Source organism: Dendrobates tinctorius, unplaced genomic scaffold (assembly GCF_039654945.1).
Source record: "Dendrobates tinctorius isolate UK_male_01 unplaced genomic scaffold, ASM3965494v1 ptg000104l, whole genome shotgun sequence".
Lineage (NCBI taxonomy): Eukaryota > Metazoa > Chordata > Amphibia > Anura > Dendrobatidae > Dendrobates > Dendrobates tinctorius.
Genome location: NW_027361772.1, coordinates 379,415 through 399,146, shown reverse-complemented (window position 1 = coordinate 399,146; position 19,732 = coordinate 379,415). Strand labels below are relative to the sequence as shown.

Here is a 19,732-nt window from a genome sequence, read left to right as displayed (position 1 = left end):
ATTGTCGTTCAGCGCTTGTTTCCCGGCCTCTTTCCACCGTCTGAGAAAGAATGATGGGGACAGAACAATCACTATTAGATCAATCTGTCCCCATACAGTATCATGTTATCAGCAGCATATCTCAAGTTTCACTAGGTGATGTGCTGCCGAGATCAATGATTTTTTTTTCTGGCATAAACAAGCCACTTGATGAATATGCAGCATTTTGCTTGTTTAGTATAATACACCCCAAAGTCTTCCATATAATCCACACTCCATAGTCCTTCATATAATATAAGGTGCTCCATTCTTCTCCATATAGTATAATAAATTCTCTCGCCATAGTCCTCCATATAGTATAATACACGCCTCATAGCCCTCCATATATTAAAATACACTCCTCAGTCCTCCATATAGTATAAACACTCCTCATAGTTCACCATACAGTATAAATCACCCCATAGTCCTTCATGTTGTACAGTTCACTTCTGCACCCCACAGTTCTTCATATAGTTTAATGTATTCCCCATAGTCCTCGATACAGTATAAAGTAGGTCTCATATAGTATAATGCACTGCCCATAGTCCAATCAAGTATAATGTAGCCACCCCACAGAATATAATGTAGCCCCCCATACAATATAATGTAGCCCCCTCAGAGTATGATGCAGCCCCATAATAAAATATAATGTAGCCCTCTCATAACCTATAATGCAGCCCCCCGATAAAATATAATGTAACCCCCTCATATCGTTTAATGCAGACCCCCATAGAATATAATGCAGCCCCTTCATATAGAATATAATTCCGCCCCCTCATAGAGTATGATGCAGCCCCATAATAGAATATAATATAGCCCCCTCATAAGTTATAATGCAGCCCCCCATAGAATATAATTCCGCCCCCCTCATAGAGTATGATGCAGCCCCACAGTCCAGTGCTCACTCACTGATATATTTAAAAAAAAAAAAAAAAAAAGCAAAATCCTTACCTCCTCATTGTTCCCTGCGCTGCTCCAGGCTCTGCTCCGGTCTGGGTAGCAGCACTGCCCTTCACACAGCAGGTATGCGATGAAATTACATCATCGCGCACCCGCAGTGGCAGAGGGGAATGATGGGAGAGGGAGAGTCACATGACGCTCTCTCCTTTATCTTTGCTTTCACCTGTATCTGCGTCTGTGATGCCGATACAGCTTAATGCGGTGCGTTGAGCGGGCCCTCCTGATTCACGGGCCCCATATTGGCCGTGTGGTGTGCCGCTATTAGCGGCACGCCACTGACTGGGGGCCCCTGGGGAAGCGGTGCCCTAGGCAGCTGCCTTGTCTACCTGCCGCTAACGCCGAGCCAATGATCAGGAAAGTGCGTTCTTATGTGTTCAGGCATTTATCGGCCTGTTTGTCTTTTCTTCTAAAATTGGCATAGATTAAAAAAAAAAAAGCAAAATTTTGGCGCCTATGTTTCAGGGCTTTTGCCCATAATCATTTATCAAGGGCCCCTACTGTATTACCAGCAGTAGTATCAATATCACGTGCCGCTGTCCATTTCTGTTCATTTATTTTCCCAGTTGCCAGCGGGGGAATACCACAAAGTGTTCACCGTGTCCCCAGGACCCTCATGTTACATGTACCTGTATGTGAATACCACAGCAGTGACCCTGGAACAGAACCTGACCCGCCTCCAGGAGCTGAAGGAGAAGGTGGAGAATGGGAGCGGTGAGTGATGCCGAATGTTACGGTGATCGAGAGCGAGCCGTCCGAGGACCTCCTGATTATCATACCAAAGAAGCAAAACGCTCGTTCATCAGCTAAAATAATCTTTTTTCACGGCACAAAAAAAACCTTGTTCTCGGCAGCACATCATCCTGTGTAAACTGGATTTGCGTTGCTGAGAACAATGAACGATATTACTATTAGTGCGAACATGAAGTGGGTTCCGGCCGTACAGTGGGGGAAAAAAAGTATTTAGTCAGTCAGCAATAGTGCAAGTTCCACCACTTAAAAAGATGAGAGGCGTCTGTAATTTACATCATTGGTAGACCTCAACTATGGGAGACAAACTGAGAAAAAAAAATCCAGAAAATCACATTGTCTGTTTTTTTTCCATTTTATTTGCATATCATGGTGGAAAATAAGTATTTGTTCAGAAACAAGCAATCAAGATTTCTGGCTCTCACAGACCTGTAACTTCTTCTTTAAGAGTCTCCTCTTTCCTCCACTCATTACCTGTAGTAATGGCACCTGTTTAAACTTGTTATCAGTATAAAAAGACACCTGTGCACACCCTCAAACAGTCTGACTCCAAACTCCACTATGGTGAAGACCAAAGAGCTGTCAAAGGACACCAGAAACAAAATTGTAGCCCTGCACCAGGCTGGGAAGACTGAATCTGCAATAGCCAACCAGCTTGGAGTGAAGAAATCAACTGTGGGAGCAATAATTAGAAAATGGAAGACATACAAGACCGCTGATAATCTCCCTCGATCTGGTGCTCCACGCAAAATCCCACCCCGTGGGGTCAGAATGATCACAAGAACGGTGAGCAAAAATCCCAGAACCACGCGGGGGGACCTAGTGAATGAACTGCAGAGAGCTGGGACCAAGGTAACAAGGCCTACCATAAGTAACACACTACGCCACCATGGACTCAGATCCTGCAGTGCCAGACGTGTCCCACTGCTTAAGCCTGTACATGTCCGGGCCCGTCTGAAGTTTGCTAGAGAGCATTTGGATGATCCAGAGGAGTTTTGGGAGAATGTCCTATGGTCTGATGAAACCAAACTGGAACTGTTTGGTAGAAACACAACTTGTCGTGTTTGGAGGAAAAAGAATACTGAGTTGCATCCATCAAACACCATACCTACTGTAAAGCATGGTGGTGGAAACATCATGCTTTGGGGCTGTTTCTCTGCAAAGGGGCCAGGACGACTGATCCGGGTACATGAAAGAATGAATGGGGCCATGTATCGTGAGATTTTGAGTGCAAACCTCCTTCCATCAGCAAGGGCATTGAAGATGAAACGTGGCTGGGTCTTTCAACATGACAATGATCCAAAGCACACCGCCAGGGCAACGAAGGAGTGGCTTCGTAAGAAGCATTTCAAGGTCCTGGAGTGGCCTAGCCAGTCTCCAGATCTCAACCCTATAGAAAACTTTTGGAGGGAGTTGAAAGTCCGTGTTGCCAAGCGAAAAGCCAAAAACATCACTGCTCTAGAGGAGATCTGCATGGAGGAATGGGCCAACATACCAACAACAGTGTGTGGCAACCTTGTGAAGACTTACAGAAAACGTTTGACCTCTGTCATTGCCAACAAAGGATATATCACAAAGTATTGAGATTAAATTTTGTTTCTGACCAAATACTTATTTTCCACCATAATATGCAAATAAAATGAAAAAAAAACACACAATGTGATTTTCTGGATTTTTTTTTCTCAGTTTGTCTCCGATAGTTGAGGTCTACCTATGATGTAAATTACAGACGCCTCTCATCTTTTTAAGTGGTGGAACTTGCACTATTGCTGACTGACTAAATACTTTTTTTCCCCACTGTATAAACGCCACCGACCGGCAAATACTTGGTAGGGTAAGTTCAGGTAGATGGATTATTATTCCCTGCGATTACATGCTGTACAAGGTTATAATCTGTGGTGAAAATCTGCAGCTTTTCCGCATGACCATGTGCATGCTGCGGAGTGTGCCCAGGTTCCCAGCCACTTGTACGGTCAGTCGGCCTCCTCTGAGCATGCCCGCAGCATTGCTGTCTTGCTTTTGTTTCTTAGAAACTTCACCTCTGCCACCCGAGTTACAGCCCCTCATCTCCGGAGAAGTAGAAGACCCCAATGTGTCAGATCCCCTGGTGCTTGCCTACCTCCGCCGACAGAGGAGGATAGAGGCGGCAGAACGTAGGCGAAACGCTACAGTAACAGAACGATTTCAGAGGTTTTTCAATAAGAAGTATTATCTCCTGCGACGAAGGTAAGTGTCCGTGCTTCATGAATTCGGCCCACTCACTGTATAGAAGAAAACTCCTAATAACACGGACCAGTGCCTGGCCTGGAGCTGTCACCTGTGGATTTTCTTCTGATTAGTGTGGTCCTGACCAGCCACGTCACCAAGGCCAGATCTGCATTGACGACGTAATAGCCAATGTTTAGCGGAAACCTCAAGAACTACCGTTTTGCCGGGTTGTTTTGCGTGTTTCTAACACAGCTTTAGGCTAGACTCGCACATCCGTGTGTCACAGACCGTGACACACGGATCCGGCCACAGGACAGGTCTCCCGACCAGAACTCGACAGCCGCATAGATATATGTGAGGCTGACGACTGTGTCTGGAGACCCGTTCCCTGTCTGTGCATCCCAATCCATGCCCGGACCGTGACACACGATGTGTAAGTCCAGGCTCGATTTACCCCAAAAATATAAAGCGGCCAGTTCCTGGAGACTGTGGGCGTCCTTACCCGACCTTCCGGCCTTATGCTTGCCTCTTATCAGGAGACTTGGGGTCTGGCTGCGAGTTGCAACCGTAGTGCGGTCCATAAAATCCGGCTGCCGTTCTGACATGTGAATCCGGCCTTAGGCTCTCTATGTTATAGGTGGTCTTATGCGCCTAAAGGTTTTTGTTAGCAGCAGGGGAGGGGGGGGGGGGGGGGTCAGGGGCGTGTTGCCAACATTATGCAAACTGTATGAGGACCTAGCCATAGTATTTAAAGTCACCGAGTTCCCATGTGATTTGCATGGGCCTGGGTAAAGGGCCCTTTGTGCTCGTTATGGGAAGAAAACTGCAAGTGTAGACTCAGCCTAAAACTACAGCACATTGTTTTGTCAAACAAGCAAAGCTATTTAAGATGGTGGTCCGGGACGTATCTTCTGTGCATCACTTATATCCAGCTGCTGCTGATTGTTGGCGGTGCTGCCGGGCGTCAGACCCCCACCAGTTACAATTGATGACCTGTCCCTGAAAAAGTCTTGAACAACGGCTTTAACAGGAGAGTGGCTTTACAGTTCCCTCTGACCGTTTCCATTATACCTCTGCTCTATGTGTTACATGGTGGCCGTTCAGATGAGCAGCGGTCCACCTGGGAGAGAACCACTTTTTGATATCGTGCCACTCTGCACTGACGCTGAGCGCGGATCCCCTGTATGACATTCATATACCCTAGTTGGGCAAACTTATATCAGTATGGATGACAGCTCCAATAAACCTGTACAGGGTGGCTGATAACAGAGAACACCAGAATGCAGGATGGTGCTAACACTGACATGTTCAGCGTCCTGCGTTGAGTATATGATGTATGTAGAACAGACGGGTGTGAACACCGGACGCGGAGAGCGCTCTTATCGCTGCCGGTTCTGGCTCTGTAAATAACATTCCTCCGGGCCTGGGAATAGGACGTAGTTTAGTCTTTCCTGGCAGGTTCCCACCTCTGGAATATAGAGGAGAACTGTGCTCACTGCTGACCGAGCAGACAGGACACTTCTTATCAAAGTATCGGACAAAAGGGAAGCGGAATGCTTCCTCATTCAGCAGCACATGTGCGGAGAATCCTATTAATGCAACTGCAAGTTCTGTTTTCACGTCTGCCGTCACTCATTGTGCAGTAAAACCGCGCCCAGTAGTAGACGGGCAGCAGCCACAAAATGAGAGAGTGGTGGTAAGACATTGGTGGCATCGCTCTAGGGTACAGCCCCAATGTCCGAACCAAAAACTGAACTATTCAGAATAAGTGCAGCAGGCAGGGGGCGCGGAGGATTGCCTTATGCCTCTGCTCCTGATTACTAGCAGCGACCACAGCAGTCGGACATCGGTGGTGTATACAAGCCGTTTCCCACCATAGTGTGATGACACAACCTCTTTAAAGGGACGCTTTAATACTTGGTGGCAAAACCCTTGTTGGCAAGCACAGCAGTCAGGCGTTTTTGTAGTTGATGATGAGGTTTGCGCACATGTCAGGAGGAATTTTGGTCCACTCCTCTTTGCAGATCATCTCTAAATCATTAACTCTTTCGCGCCGGAGCCCATTTTCGTTTTTGCGTTTGTTTTTCGCTCACCTTCTTCCCAGAGCCATAACTTTTTATTTTCAGTCAATATGGCTGTGTCAGGGCTTGTTTTTTTTGCAGGACAAGTTGTACTTTTGAACAACATCATTGGTTTTACCGTATCGTGTACTCAAAAACCGGAAAAAAAATTCCAAGTGCGGTGAAATTGCAAAAAAAAAAGTGCAATCCCACACTTTTATTTTTTTCTTCACCATGTTCACTAAATGCTAAAACTGACCTGCCATTCTGATTCTCTAGGAAAAAAAATTTGCGCCATTTTCCGATACCCGCAGCGTCTTCATTTTTCGTGATCTCGGGTTGGGTGAGAGCTTATTTTTTGCGTGCCAAGCTGACATTTTTATTGATATGACTTTTGTGCAGATACATTATTTTGATCGCCCGTTATTGCATTTTAATGCAATGTTGAGGCGACCAAAAAAACGTAATTCTGGCGCTTTGAATTTTCTACTTGCTACGCCGTTTAGCGATTGGGTTAATCCTTTTTTTTTTTTTTTTTTTTTTTATTGATCGGGCGATACCAAGTATGTGTGATTTTATTTTAATTTATTTTGAATGGGGCGAAAGGGTAATTTGAACTGTTGTATTTTTTTTTTTTACTTTTGGCATGCTTCAATAGTCTCTATGGGAGGCTAGAAGCTGATATAGCTTGATCGGCTTTGCTACATACAGGCGATGCTCAGATCGCCTCTATGTAGCTGAACTACTGCACTGCTATGAGCGCCGACCATCGGGTGGCGCTCATAGCAATCCGGCATTAACAATCATATAGGTCTCAAGGAGACCTCTGGTTGTTATGCGGACGCACCGATGGCCCCCGATCACATGACGGGGGTCAGCGGTGCATGTATTTCCGGCCTGATGACCGGAAGCGCTTGTCTGGACGGGACGGCGACACCCATTGGACCGGACGGAATGCCAGGGTGAGTATAATCTAACTCTTTTTTGTCATCTTTCAGGTTACATCGGGGGCTTATCTACAGCATTACAGAATGCTGTAGATAAGCCCCTGATGGCGGTGCCGGCAGCTGATAGGCGAAAAATAGGGTGACAGATTCCCTTTAAGGCTCCATTCACATGTCTAGTTGCCATCCGTTACAAGAGGAGCAAAATCGGATCTATAAGTTGGTTGCATTTTTTTCCGTATGTAATGGATCCGTTGGTATTAGCGATGTCTCTGTTCATGGATAACTTCTGTTATAACTAGTTTCCCTATGGACGTCAATGTTGGGAAAAAAAATGGATCCAGATGCTGTTTTACAGAGAAGTGGTGCAGACTGTGTTCATCGATCCAGCTAAGAAAACAAACTGCAGCAAAATGGAAGATATTTTTGGATAATTCCGTCCGCATTCAAATGAACGCATTTTTTAAATTATTTTTTGTAATCCCAAAAAAGATCCTGGAAGAGACATGACTGCCCGATATGTGAGCATAGCCTAATGCCTATAGGGGCGCTTCGGTGGGCTCGTGGTGGGAATCGGTGATCTCTACACGACCACTGAAAGGCTAGATGAGCTCAGCATGCTGCTATTAACTACTAAATACTTCTACATACCAATAGGGGGCGCTTTGCACTCTTCAGCGAGCAATATTTAAAGACCCCCCCCCCATATGCACATGAGATGGCTGTCAGAGGAACTATATTCTCCCCACTCTCCCGTACTCTGGACCATTTGGTTCGGACGAACGCTCCTGTGCTCTTTACAAAAGGGCCGCACCCAAATTCCTCTGGCACATCTCCTATGAAACAAAAGGGTCAGCCACTAAAATCCTTTTCTACTCCATCATTATCTGTTATGGAAAAGTTGGGAGGCCTCCAATACACATTGAACAACCAACCCGGTAGGTTCGGGTAACTTTAGTCCATGTAAAGGGGTCTTAAAGGAGTATTTCCATCTCCAAGCTCCTATCCCAATATGTAGTAGGTGTAATAATATTATATTAGTAAATGCCTCCAGTTAGAAATGTAGCATAGTTCTTCAGATTCGCTGTGTCACTCACCCCATGTGCAGGGCATTGCGGTAGCTTAGGTATCCATGGTTAGGATCACTCATATTGTGACTGTGGATAAATAAGCTGCTGCAATGCCCTGCACATGGGGTAAGTGACACAGCGAATATGAAAAGCTATACTACGTTTCTAACTGGAGCCATTTGTTAATATTATTACACCTGTTGCACATTGGGATAGGATCTTGGAGACGAGAATACCCCTTTAATCGCTGATTCACACGACCGTTTACCAGACTTATCGTCGTGTTTTATTTCCAAAGCACACAGCATGTCATTGGCGTATAAGACGCTGTTAGTTCAGATCATGAGACCGTCGTGTGCTGCTTCCCTGAAGTTCTAGGTTACTGGCAGACTACATAACCTGGGGCCACTGTCAGGACTGTGGACATGTCATTAGAAGACATTCCTACTAGTGATGAGCCACTGTGCTCGGGTGTTATCGGAGTATGTTGGGCGTGCTTGGATAGTATGTTCTAATCCTTGCGGCTGCATGATTTGTTGCTATTAGACGGCTGGAACGCATACAGCCATTGTCTGTCTGTTAGGCAATCCCTGCATGTGATGCAGCTGTCAAACAGCCACGAGATATGCAGCTGCCGGTAATCAAACATAATATTGGAGCACGCCAAAGACACCCGTTTAGCACACGAGCATGGTCGGAAGACATCTCATCTGAGCACCTTTGCTTATCACTAGTTCCTACCTGTCTTACTCAACGACTCCTGCAGGGTGATCCTTGTGATTGCACGGCCTTGGAATACATTGCTAGAATTGTAAAGGTCTATTTAGGCATTTTTAGAAAAAAGTACTGTTACAGAACCACTCAGCACCCAGAATATGTTGTGCAGTTATATGTATATACATTAGGGACATGCATCTCACATGGAACCTATTATATATACATATAAGTGTAATGGGGTCTTCCAAGCTGGGGTACCTCTTTCATTACCACCCCGTGTTTTCGGAGGTCCGCTCTGCGTTGGCTGGAGTCTGAATGAATGACGCTGGCTGGAATTCCTCTGAGTGCATGGGCGCATATAAAAGATCACTGCTTCTCATGTATTTCCAGTCTGACAACACTTTACTCACAGGACACAGAATATATCACACAGATACAGAGGGCCGGCCAATAGACGAGCGTCAGGCCAGGCATGCATTACAAAAGCCGCAGGTGGCCGGAGCCTGCGGATGTTTACTGTGGGAATTACAAAGGTGGCGGGAGGGCGGACACTGCTGATACATTAGGGACATGCATCTCACATGGAACCTATTATATATACATATAACTGCACAACATATTCTGGGTGCTGAGTGGTTCTGTAACAAGTACATAATGGGTGTCACCACCACCTACTGTGTGGAAACTACCTGTAGTCTCTGGCTCATGTGGGAGAAAGCCCAAACCAGCGGGCGCTGCAGTGTTGGTGTGCAGCGACATGCAGAGGTACCTGTCTGAGCACAGCGATGTAGGGATGAACCGCAGGTAAGTCGGCCGTAGTGCAAAGGAAAATGAGAACAATTGCCTCCAGAAACCGTTCATTCCTGGGAGAGATTGTGATGGCAAATGGAGATGCTGCCAATTTTAGCAATATTTTTTTCCAAGTATGTCCAAAAATGAGAGGCTTGTTTGGTATAAACCAATGCCCCAATTCTTGACATCCGGCGTTTTGTGAGTCCTGATAATGACTGCGATGGAAGAAGATCCTCTTAATGAATTTGGCTCATCTTCCAGTGGCCAAGCATCACCGACTGGCTCTCTCATATACCGGCACATGCCTGTGTTCTCTATGATAGCGCCATCTCTGGACATGCTTGGTGGCAGCTTATCTAGGAGGCACTGCCAGTGACAGTCTGAAGCCAGACATAACGGATCAATTTTTTTTTTGTTTGTTTACCCCCCACTTGTCAAGTTGAACGGCCTTCCATACACATTAGACTGATAGATGAACACTTTCAGTTCGGCGGGTTTGGTTTAATGTGTATGATGGACTTTATTTTCAGACTCTTTGGATTACAGAATTGGTGTCCCGCTTGGTGCCATGTGCAAATGCATCCTTGTCTTGTTCTGTGGGTACGGAAAGTATTCCGACCCCTTTAAATTTTTCACTTTGTTTCATTGCAGCCATTTGGTAAATTCCAAAAAGTTCATTTTTTTCGCATTAATGTACACTCTGCCCCCAATCGTGACTGAAAAAAAAAAAAAAAAAGAAATGTAGAAATTTTTGCAAATTTATTAAAAAAGAAAAACTGAAATATCACATGGTCATAAGTATTCAGACCCTTTGCTCAGTATTGAGTAGAAGCACCCTTTTGAGCTAGTACAGCCATGAGTCTTCTTGGGACTGATGCAACAAGTTTTTCACACCTGGATTTTTGGGGATCCTCTGCCATACTGGGCGGCACGGTGGCTCAGTGGTTAGCACTGCAGCCTTGTAGCTCTTGGGTTCAAATCCCACCAAGGACGTGTTTGTGTGGGTTTCCTCCGGGTACTCCGGTTTCCTCCCACATTACAAAGACATACTGATGGGGACATCAGGGACAGTGCCTATAATGTCTGTAAAGCGCTGTGGAATTAATGGCGCTATATAAAATGAGTAAAATTAATAAATTCGTCCTTGCAGATCCTCTCCAGTTCTGTCAGGTTGGATGGTGAATGTTGGTGGACAGCCATTTTCAGGTATCTCCAGAGATGCTCAATTGGGTTTAGGTCAGGGCTCTGGCTGGGCCAGTCAAGAATGGTCACAGAGTTGTTCTGAAGCCACTCCATTGTTATCTTAGCTGTGTACTTGGGGTCAAGTGCCTTGTTTTCTCTACACATACCGCTTAGAATTATAAGTAAAATTGTATCTACATCTCATCAGACCAGAGAATCTTATTTCTCATAGTCTGGGAGTCCTTCATGTGTTTTTTTTTTTTTTAGCAAACGCTATGCAGGATTTCATATGTCTGGCACTGAGGAGAGGCTTCCGTCGGGCCACTCTGCCATAAAGGCCTGACTGGTGGAGGGCTGCAGCCACTGTGATCTTCAGGTTCTTCTTTACCTCTATCTCCAAGGCTCTTCTCCCACGATTGCTCAGTTTGGCTGGACGGCCAGGTCTAGGAAGACTTCTGGTGGTCCCAAACTTCTCCCATTTAAGGATTATGGAGGCCACTGTGCTCTTAGGAACCTTGAGTACTGCAGGAATTTTCTTAACCTTGGCCAGATGTGTGCCTTGCCACAATTCTGTCTCTGAGCTCCTTGGCCAGTTCCTTTGACCTCATGATTCTCATTTGGTCTGTGAGCTGTGAGGTCTTATATAGACAGGTGTGTGCCTTTACAAATCAAGTCCTATCAGTTTAATTGAACATAGCTGGACTTCAATGAAGGAGTAGAACCATCTCAAGGAGGATCACAAGGAAATGGACAGCATGTAAAACCAGTACCAGTACCAGTACCAGGCTCTCACGCAGGAAAACGATGAAGAAATACATCAGGATAAGACTTTGCCAACAAACAGCAAATTGTACGCCTTCAGAGTCCTCCTGGATGGAGAAAGAAAAATGTTGTGAAGAAGAAACGGAGAGTGGTGGTCATGGGGGATTCCCTGTTGAGAGGAACAGAGGCCGCTATCTGCAGACCGGATATAACTTCAAGAGAAATGTGCTGTCTTCCAGGTGCAAAAATTAAAGATGTATCTGACAGGATATCAGGACTCTTCAGACCTACAGATGACTACCCATTCCTGCTACTACATGTGGGGACAAATGATACCGCAAGAAACGACCTGGAAACCATCTGCAGAGACTTTGAAGACTTGGGCAAGAAAGTGAAAGAACTGGGAGCGCAGGTGGTCTTCTCTTCCATCCTCCCAGTGGATGGCCATGGAACAAGGAGGTGGAATAAGTTTCTGCAGGTGAACAACTGGCTACGTCGATGGTGCCGTCAGGAACGATTTGGATTTCTGGATCACGGAGTGAACTACTTATACGCTGGACTACTTGCTAGAGATGGGGTGCACCTTACGAAGACTGGAAAGCATGTATTTGGAAGTCGCCTTGCTACACTTGTAAGGAGAGCTTTAAACTAGAACAACATGGGAAGGGAAGCAAAAGACCAGAAAGAGCCATACACCTGACAAATGCTATTGAGAACTCTGCTATTAGAAGTGGAAAGGAAGAACAAAGACGAAAGAATCTAATTAATAAAAATATTGGAGAAAGAGAAACCAATCACAAACTAAAATGTTTCTATACTAATGCACAAAGCATGGGCAACAAACAAGGAGAATTGGAACTACAAACACAGGAAAAGAAATATGATGTCATTGGAATCACTGAAACTTGGTGGGACAATACACATGATTGGAATACAAGACTAGAAGGATACAACTTATTTGCAAGAAACAGACTTGATAAACGAGGAGGGGGTGTCGCATTGTATGTTAGAAACGCGTATATCTGCACAGAGATTGAAGCTTCAGAGACTGGGAGTTCTGTGGAAACTGTTTGGGTAAGAATACAAGGACAGAACAATGGAAAGGACACCATTGTAGGCATTTACTACAGGCCGCCTGTGCAAGCTGAAGATATGGATGAACTCTTTATGCATCAAATGGCCAAGTTCTCCAAAAAATATGACATAGTTGTCATGGGAGATTTCAGCTATCCAGACATTTGTTGGGAATCTCTCTCAGGCAAAACTAACAGGTCAAGGAAATTCTTATCCTCTCTTGCTGACAACTTTATCTTCCAAAAGGTAAGGGAGAAAACAAGGGGAACTGCTACCTTGGATCTGATCCTTATAAACAGGGAGGAAATGGTTGAGGAGGTAACAGTGGCTGGGACCCTAGGAGGTAGCGACCATGCTATTTTAGAATTTTGGATAACTAGAGGAGGAAGACCTGTGAAGACTCAGACGTCAAGGTTAGATTTCAGAAAGGCAGATTTTAAGGGATTCAGAAAGAGAATTGGAGGGATCCAATGGCTGGATATCCTTAAGGACAAAAATGTCCAGGAAGGATGGGAAATCTTGAAAAATGAAATTCTCAAAGCACAGTTGTTAACAATTCCGAAAAGAGGGAAGAATAGGAAGTATTTAAGGAAACCAGGATGGATGAACACAGAACTTAAGCACATGCTAAAAAGGAAGAAAAAAATGTTTATAAAATGGAAAGAGGGAGGCATATCTAAAGAAGAATATAATGCTGTCTGCAGAACTTGCAGGGCACAAATCAGATTATCTAAAGCTGAAAATGAATTGAGGCTTGCAAGAGATGTCAAAAGAAATAATAAAGGATTTTGGGGATATGTCAAAAGTAAAAGAAAAGTCAAAGATGCTATAGGATTTTTACAGGATGAAAATGATGAAATGGTAAGACAGGATGTTGAGAAGGCTGAACTTTTAAATTCCTATTTTGCATCTGTTTTCTCTCAGAAAGGAAATGTAACATCAACTGTTCTTCACTGTCCTATTAAGGGAATAGAAGAATCCAGGATATCTATAAACAGAAAGATAGTGAGGAAACACTTAGCTAACCTAAATGAATTCAAGTCTCCAGGTCCAGATAAATTACACCCCAGAGTACTGAAGGAGATAGCAGAAGAAATTTTTGAACCCCTCTCCATAATCTTTGAAAATTCTTGGAGAACAGGAGAAGTGCCAGAAGACTGGAGAAGAGCAAATGTTGTTCCTATCTTCAAAAAGGGGAAGAAGGTGGACCCAGGCAACTATAGGCCGGTGAGTCTGACTTCTATACCAGGAAAGATCTTTGAACAAATTATTAAACAACATGTATGTCAATACCTGGATAAGAATGGAGTGATTAAACAGAGTCAGCATGGGTTTGTAACTAATAAGTCATGTCAGACTAACTTAATTTCCTTCGATGACGGTATCACTGATTGGGTGGATCAAGGAAATGCTGTAGATATAGTATATCTTGACTTCAGCAAAGCATTTGACAAAGTCTCTCATACAATCCTTATTGAAAAAATGACTAAGTATGGAATGGACAAGGCAACTGTTAGGTGGATCCATAACTGGCTTAGTGATCGGACCCAAAGAGTGGTCGTAAATGGCTGCACATCCAGTTGGAAGAATGTCTCAAGTGGGGTACCACAGGGCTCTGTCCTGGGCCCTGTATTGTTCAACATCTTTATCAACGATTTAGATGAAGGAATTGAGGGTAAACTGATTAAATTTGCTGATGACACAAAGCTAGGAGGGATAGCTAATACTAGAGAAGAGAGAGAGAGAGGATTCAAAAAGATTTAAATAAACTGGAGAAGTGGGCAGCAACTAACAGAATGGTTTTTAACAGGGAGAAATGCAAAGTACCACATCTGGGCAATAAAAATGAAAAAAGCATATATAGAATGGGAGGAATAGGGCTAAGTGACAGCACATGTGAAAAAGACTTGGGTATACTAATAGATCACAGACTGAATATGAGTCAACAGTGTGATGCAGCAGCAAAAAAGGCAAATGCAATTCTAGGATGTATTAACAGAAGCATACAGTCTAGATCACGTGAAGTCATTATTTCCCTCTACTCCTCTTTGGTCAGACCTCATCTGGAATATTGTGTCCAGTTTTGGGCACCACATTTTAAAAAAGACATCAACAAACTGGAGCAAGTTCAGAAAAGAGTGACCAGAATAGTGACCGGTCTGCAAACCCTGTCTTATGAGGAAAGGTTGCAGGATTTGGGAATATTTAGTTTGCAAAAGAGAAGACTGAGAGGAGACTTAATAGCTGTCTACAAATATCTAAAGGGCTGTCACATTGTAGAAGGATCAACTTTATTCTCATTTGCACAAGGAAAGACTAGAAGCAATGGGATGAAACTGAATGGGAGGAGACACAGATTAGATATTAGAAAAACTTTTTGACAGAGTGATCAATGAGTGGAACAGGCTGCCACGAGAAGTGGTGAGTTCTCCTTCAATGGAAGTCTTCAAACAGAGGCTGGACAGACATCTGACTGGGATGATTTAGCGAATCCTGCTTTGAGCAGGGGGTTGGACCAGATGGCCCAGGAGGTCCCTTCCAACTCTACGATTCTATGATTCTATGTGACTTAAATTTGAGTGTCTGAGCAAAGGCTCTGAATACTTATGACCATGTGATATTTTAGATTTTCTTTTTTAATAAATTTGCAAGAATTTCTACATCTGTTTTTTTTCAGTCAAGATGGGGTGCAGAGTGTACATTAATGAGAAATTTTTTTTTAACTTTTTTGAATTTACCAAACGGCTGCAATGAAACAGAGTGAAAAATTTAAAGGGGTCTGAATACTTTCTGTACCCACTGTAGCTTTATGTGACAATGCTGTAACTTAATGAAGTTTAACCCCTTCCTGACATGAGACGTACTATCCCGTCCACGGTACCCGGGCCCGTATGACCGGGGACGGGATAGTACGTCTACCGCGATCAGCGGCGCCCACGTGGTGAGCGCCGCTGATCGCGGCCGGGTGTCAGCTGATTATCACAGCTGACACCCGGCACAATGTGTCAGGGGCGGTCACGGACCGCCCCCGACACGTTAACCCCTTGCACACCGCGATCAAACGCGATCGCGGTGTACCGGGAGTTAAAGGGAATCATCGGCAGGGAGGGGGCTCCCTCCGTGCTTCCCTGAGCCCCCCACGGCAGCGCAATGTGCAGCGCTGCTGCGGGGGGCTCCTTTCCTCCAGGCCCCCGAATCCAAGATGGCGACGGGGGCCTTCGGGGGCCTGGGGAAGCTGGCTTCCTCAGTGCCTGCAAAGCGCAGGCATGAGGAAGCCTTGTGCACTGCCTGTGACAGATTGCTGATCTGTCACAGTGATCTGTGATGTGACAGATCAGCGATCTGTCACAGGACAGTGATGTCCCACCTGGGACTATGTAATAAAGTAAAAAAAAATTAAAAAAAAAAGTGTAAAAATAAATTTAAAAAAATCGCCAAATAAATTAGTAAAAAAAAAAAAAATATTCCCCAATAAATTCATTTTTTTTAAATAATAAAAAAAAAAAACAATAAATGTACACATATTAGGTATCGCCGCGTCCGTAACGACCTGCCCTATAAAACTGTCCCATTAGTTAACCCCTTTAGCGAACCCCTTAAAAAATAAAAATAAAAAACGAAGCAAAAAATAATGATTTATTATCATACCGCCAAACAAAAAGTGCAATAACGCGCGATCAAAAAGACGCATATAAATATCCATGGTACCGCTGAAAACGTCATCTTGTCCCGCAAAAAACAAGCCGCCACACAGCATCATCAGCGAAAAAATAAAAAAGTTATAACTCGCAGAATAAAGCGATGCAAAAATAATTATTTTTTATATAAAATAGTTTTCATTGCATAAAACCGACAAAAACATAAAAAAACGACCTAAATGAGGTATCGCTGTAACCGTACTGACCCGAAGAATAAAACCGCTTTATCAATTTTACCGCACGCGGAACGGTGTAAACACACCCCCCCAAAAGAAATTCATGAAACGCTGGTTTTTGTTCATTCTGCGTCCCAAAAATCGGAATAAAAAGCGATCAAAAAATTTCACGTGCCCGAAAATGGTACCAATAAAAACGTCAACTCGTCCCGCAAAAAATAAGACCTCACATGACTCGGTGGGTCAAAATACGCAAAAATTATAGCTCTCAATATGTGGTGATGCAAAAACTATTTTTACAATAAAAAGCGTCTTTTAGCGTGCGACAGCCGCCAAACATAAAAACCGCCATAAATAGTAAATCAAACCCCCCGTTATCACCCCCTTAGTTAGGGAAAAATAATAAAATAAAAAAAATGTATTTATTTCCATTTTTCCATTAGGGTTAGGGCTAGGGTTAGGGCTAGGGGTGTGTTGGGGTAGGGTTAGGTTAGGGTTAGGGCTAGGGTTAGGGTTAGGGGCGTGTTGGGGTTCGGGTTGGAGTTAGAATTGGGGGTTTCCACTGTTTGGGCACATCAGGGGCTCTCCAAATGCAACATGGCGTCTGATCTCAATTCCAGCCAATTCTGAGTTGAAAAAGTCAAATGGTGCTCCTTCCCTTCCAAGCTTTGCTATGCGCCCAAACAGTGTTTTACCCCCTCATGTAGGGTATCAGCCTACTCAGGACAAATTGCAAAACAATTTTTGGGGTCCAATTTCTCCTGTTACCCTTAGGAAAATAAAAAATTGGGGGCAAAAATATCATTTTTGTGGAAAAAAATGATTTTTTTATTTTCACGTCCGAGTGTTATAAACTTCTGTGAAGCACTTGGGGGTTCAAAGTGCTCACCACACATCTAGATAAGTTCCGTGGGGGGTCTAGTGTCCAAAATGGGGTCACTTGTGGGGAGTTTCAATAGTTTAGGTACATCAGGGGCTCTCCAAACGCACATGACACCCGCAGACCATTCCATCAAAGTCTGCATTCCAAAACGTCACTGCTTCCCTTCCGAGCCCCGACGTGTGTCCATACAGTAGTTTTCTCCCACATATGGGGTGTCAGCGTACTCGGGACAAATTGGACAACAACTTTTGGGGTCCAATTTCTCCTGGTACCCTTGGGAAAATAAAAAAATGGTGACTAAAAGATCATGTTTGTGGAAAAAATACGAATTTTTTATTTTCACGCCCGGGCGTTGTAAACTTCTGTGAAGCACTGGGGGGGTCAAAGTGCTCACCACACATCTAGATAAGTTCCTTTGGGGGTCTAGTTTACAAAATGGTGTCATTTGTGGGGGGTTTCCACTGTTTAGGTACATTAGGGGCTCTCCAAAGGCAACATGACACCCGCAGACCATTCCATCAAAGTCTGCATTCCAAAACGTCACTACTTCCCTTCCGAGCACCGACGTGTGCCCATACAGTAGTTTTCTCCCACATATGGGGTAGCAGCGTACTCAGGACAAATTGGAAAACAACTTTTGGGGTCCAATTTATCCTGGTACCCTTGGGAAAATAAAAAAATGGTGACTAAAAGATCATGTTTGTGGAAAAAATACGAATTTTTTATTTTCACGCCCGGGCGTTGTAAACTTCTGTGAAGCACTGGGGGGGTCAAAGTGCTCACCACACATCTAGATAAGTTCCTTGGGGGGTCTAGTTTACAAAATGGTGTCATTTGTGGGGGGGTTCCACTGTTTAGGTACATTAGGGGCTCTCCAAAGGCAATATGACACCCGCAGACCATTCCATCAAAGTCTGCATTCCAAAACGTCACTACTTCCCTTCCGAGCCCCGACGTGTGCCCATACAGTAGTTTTCTCCCACATATGGGGTATCAGCATACTCAGGACAAATTGGACAACAACTTTTGGGGTCCAATTTCTCCTGGTACCCTTGGGAAAATAAAAAAATGGTGACTAAAAGATCATGTTTGTGGAAAAAATACAAATTTTTTATTTTCACGCCCGGGCGTTGTAAACTTCTGTGAAGCACTGGGGGGGTCAAAGTGCTCACCACACATCTAGATAAGTTCCTTGGGGGGTCTAGTTTACAAAATGGTGTCATTTGTGGGGGGTTTCCACTGTTTAGGTACATTAGGGGCTCTCCAAAGGCAACATGACACCCGCAGACCATTCCATCAAAGTCTGCATTCCAAAACGTCACTACTTCCCTTCCGAGCCCCGACGTGTGCCCATACAGTAGTTTTCTCCCACATATGGGGTATCAGCATACTCAGGACAAATTGGACAACAACTTTTGGGGTCCAATTTCTCCTGGTACCCTTGGGAAAATAAAAAAATGGTGACTAAAAGATCATGTTTGTGGAAAAAATACGAATTTTTTATTTTCACGCCCGGGCGTTGTAAACTTCTGTGAAGCACTGGGGGGGTCCTTTTAGGGTCCTGTTACCCTTGGAAAAATAAGAATTGAGGGTGAAAAGATCATTTTTGTGGAAAAAATATGATTTTTTAATTGTATGGCTTTATGTTATAAACTTCTGTGAAGCCCATGGGGGTTCAAAGTTCTCACCACACATCTAGATAAGTTCCTTAGGGTGTCTAGTTTCCAAAATGGTGTCATTTGTGGGGGGTTTCCACTGTTTTGGTACATCAGGGGTTTTCCAAACGCGACATGGTGTCCGATCTCAATTCCAGCCAAAAACGTCAAATGGCGCTGCTTCCCTTCCGAGCTCTGCCATGCGCCCAAATAGTGGTTTACCCCCACATGTGGGGTATCAGCGTACTCAGGACAAATTGCACAATAACTTTTAGGGTCCTGTTACCCTTGGAAAAATAAGAATTGAGGGTGAAAAGATCATTTTTGTGGAAAAAATATGATTTTTTAATTGTACTGCTGTACGTTATAAACTTCTGTAAAGCCCTTGTGGGTTCAAAGTTCTCACCACATATCTAGATAAGTTCCTTGGGGGGGTCTAGTTTCCAAAATGGGGTCACTTGTAGGGGGTTTCCACTGTTTAGGTACATCAGGGACTCTCCAAACGTGACATGGCGTCCAATCTGAATTCCAGCCAATTTTGCATTGAAAAAGTCAAACGGCGCTCCTTCCATTCTGAGCTCTGCCATGCGCCGAAACAGTCGTTCCCCCCCACATATCAGGTATCTGCGTACTCAGGACAAATTGCACAATAACTTTTGCAGTTCAATTTCTCCTGTTACCCTTGGTAAAATAAAAAAAAATTGAACCTGAAGTATTTTTTTTATGAAAAAAAGTTAAATGTTCATTTTTTTTTAAATATTCAAAAAAATTCCTGTGACGCACCTA

The 19,732-nt window shown here is 44.1% G+C and overlaps 1 protein-coding gene and 1 long non-coding RNA gene across 2 annotated transcripts in view; both read left to right on the top strand.

The window, feature by feature from the left end:
• The window catches only part of GGCX (gamma-glutamyl carboxylase), a 62,769-nt gene that overhangs the window by 37,009 nt on the left and 6,028 nt on the right, over positions 1 to 19,732 (top strand). The window contains exons 13-14 of the mRNA XM_073588567.1: positions 1,542 to 1,689; positions 3,756 to 3,951. Of these exons, the coding sequence (XP_073444668.1) occupies positions 1,542 to 1,689; positions 3,756 to 3,951 (344 nt within the window). The remainder of the gene's footprint in view (positions 1 to 1,541; positions 1,690 to 3,755; positions 3,952 to 19,732) is intronic.
• LOC141100245 (uncharacterized) lies at positions 4,631 to 7,742 on the top strand. Its single transcript, XR_012234659.1, has 2 exons — positions 4,631 to 6,991; positions 7,034 to 7,742. It is a non-coding gene; the product is annotated as an uncharacterized lncRNA (long non-coding RNA).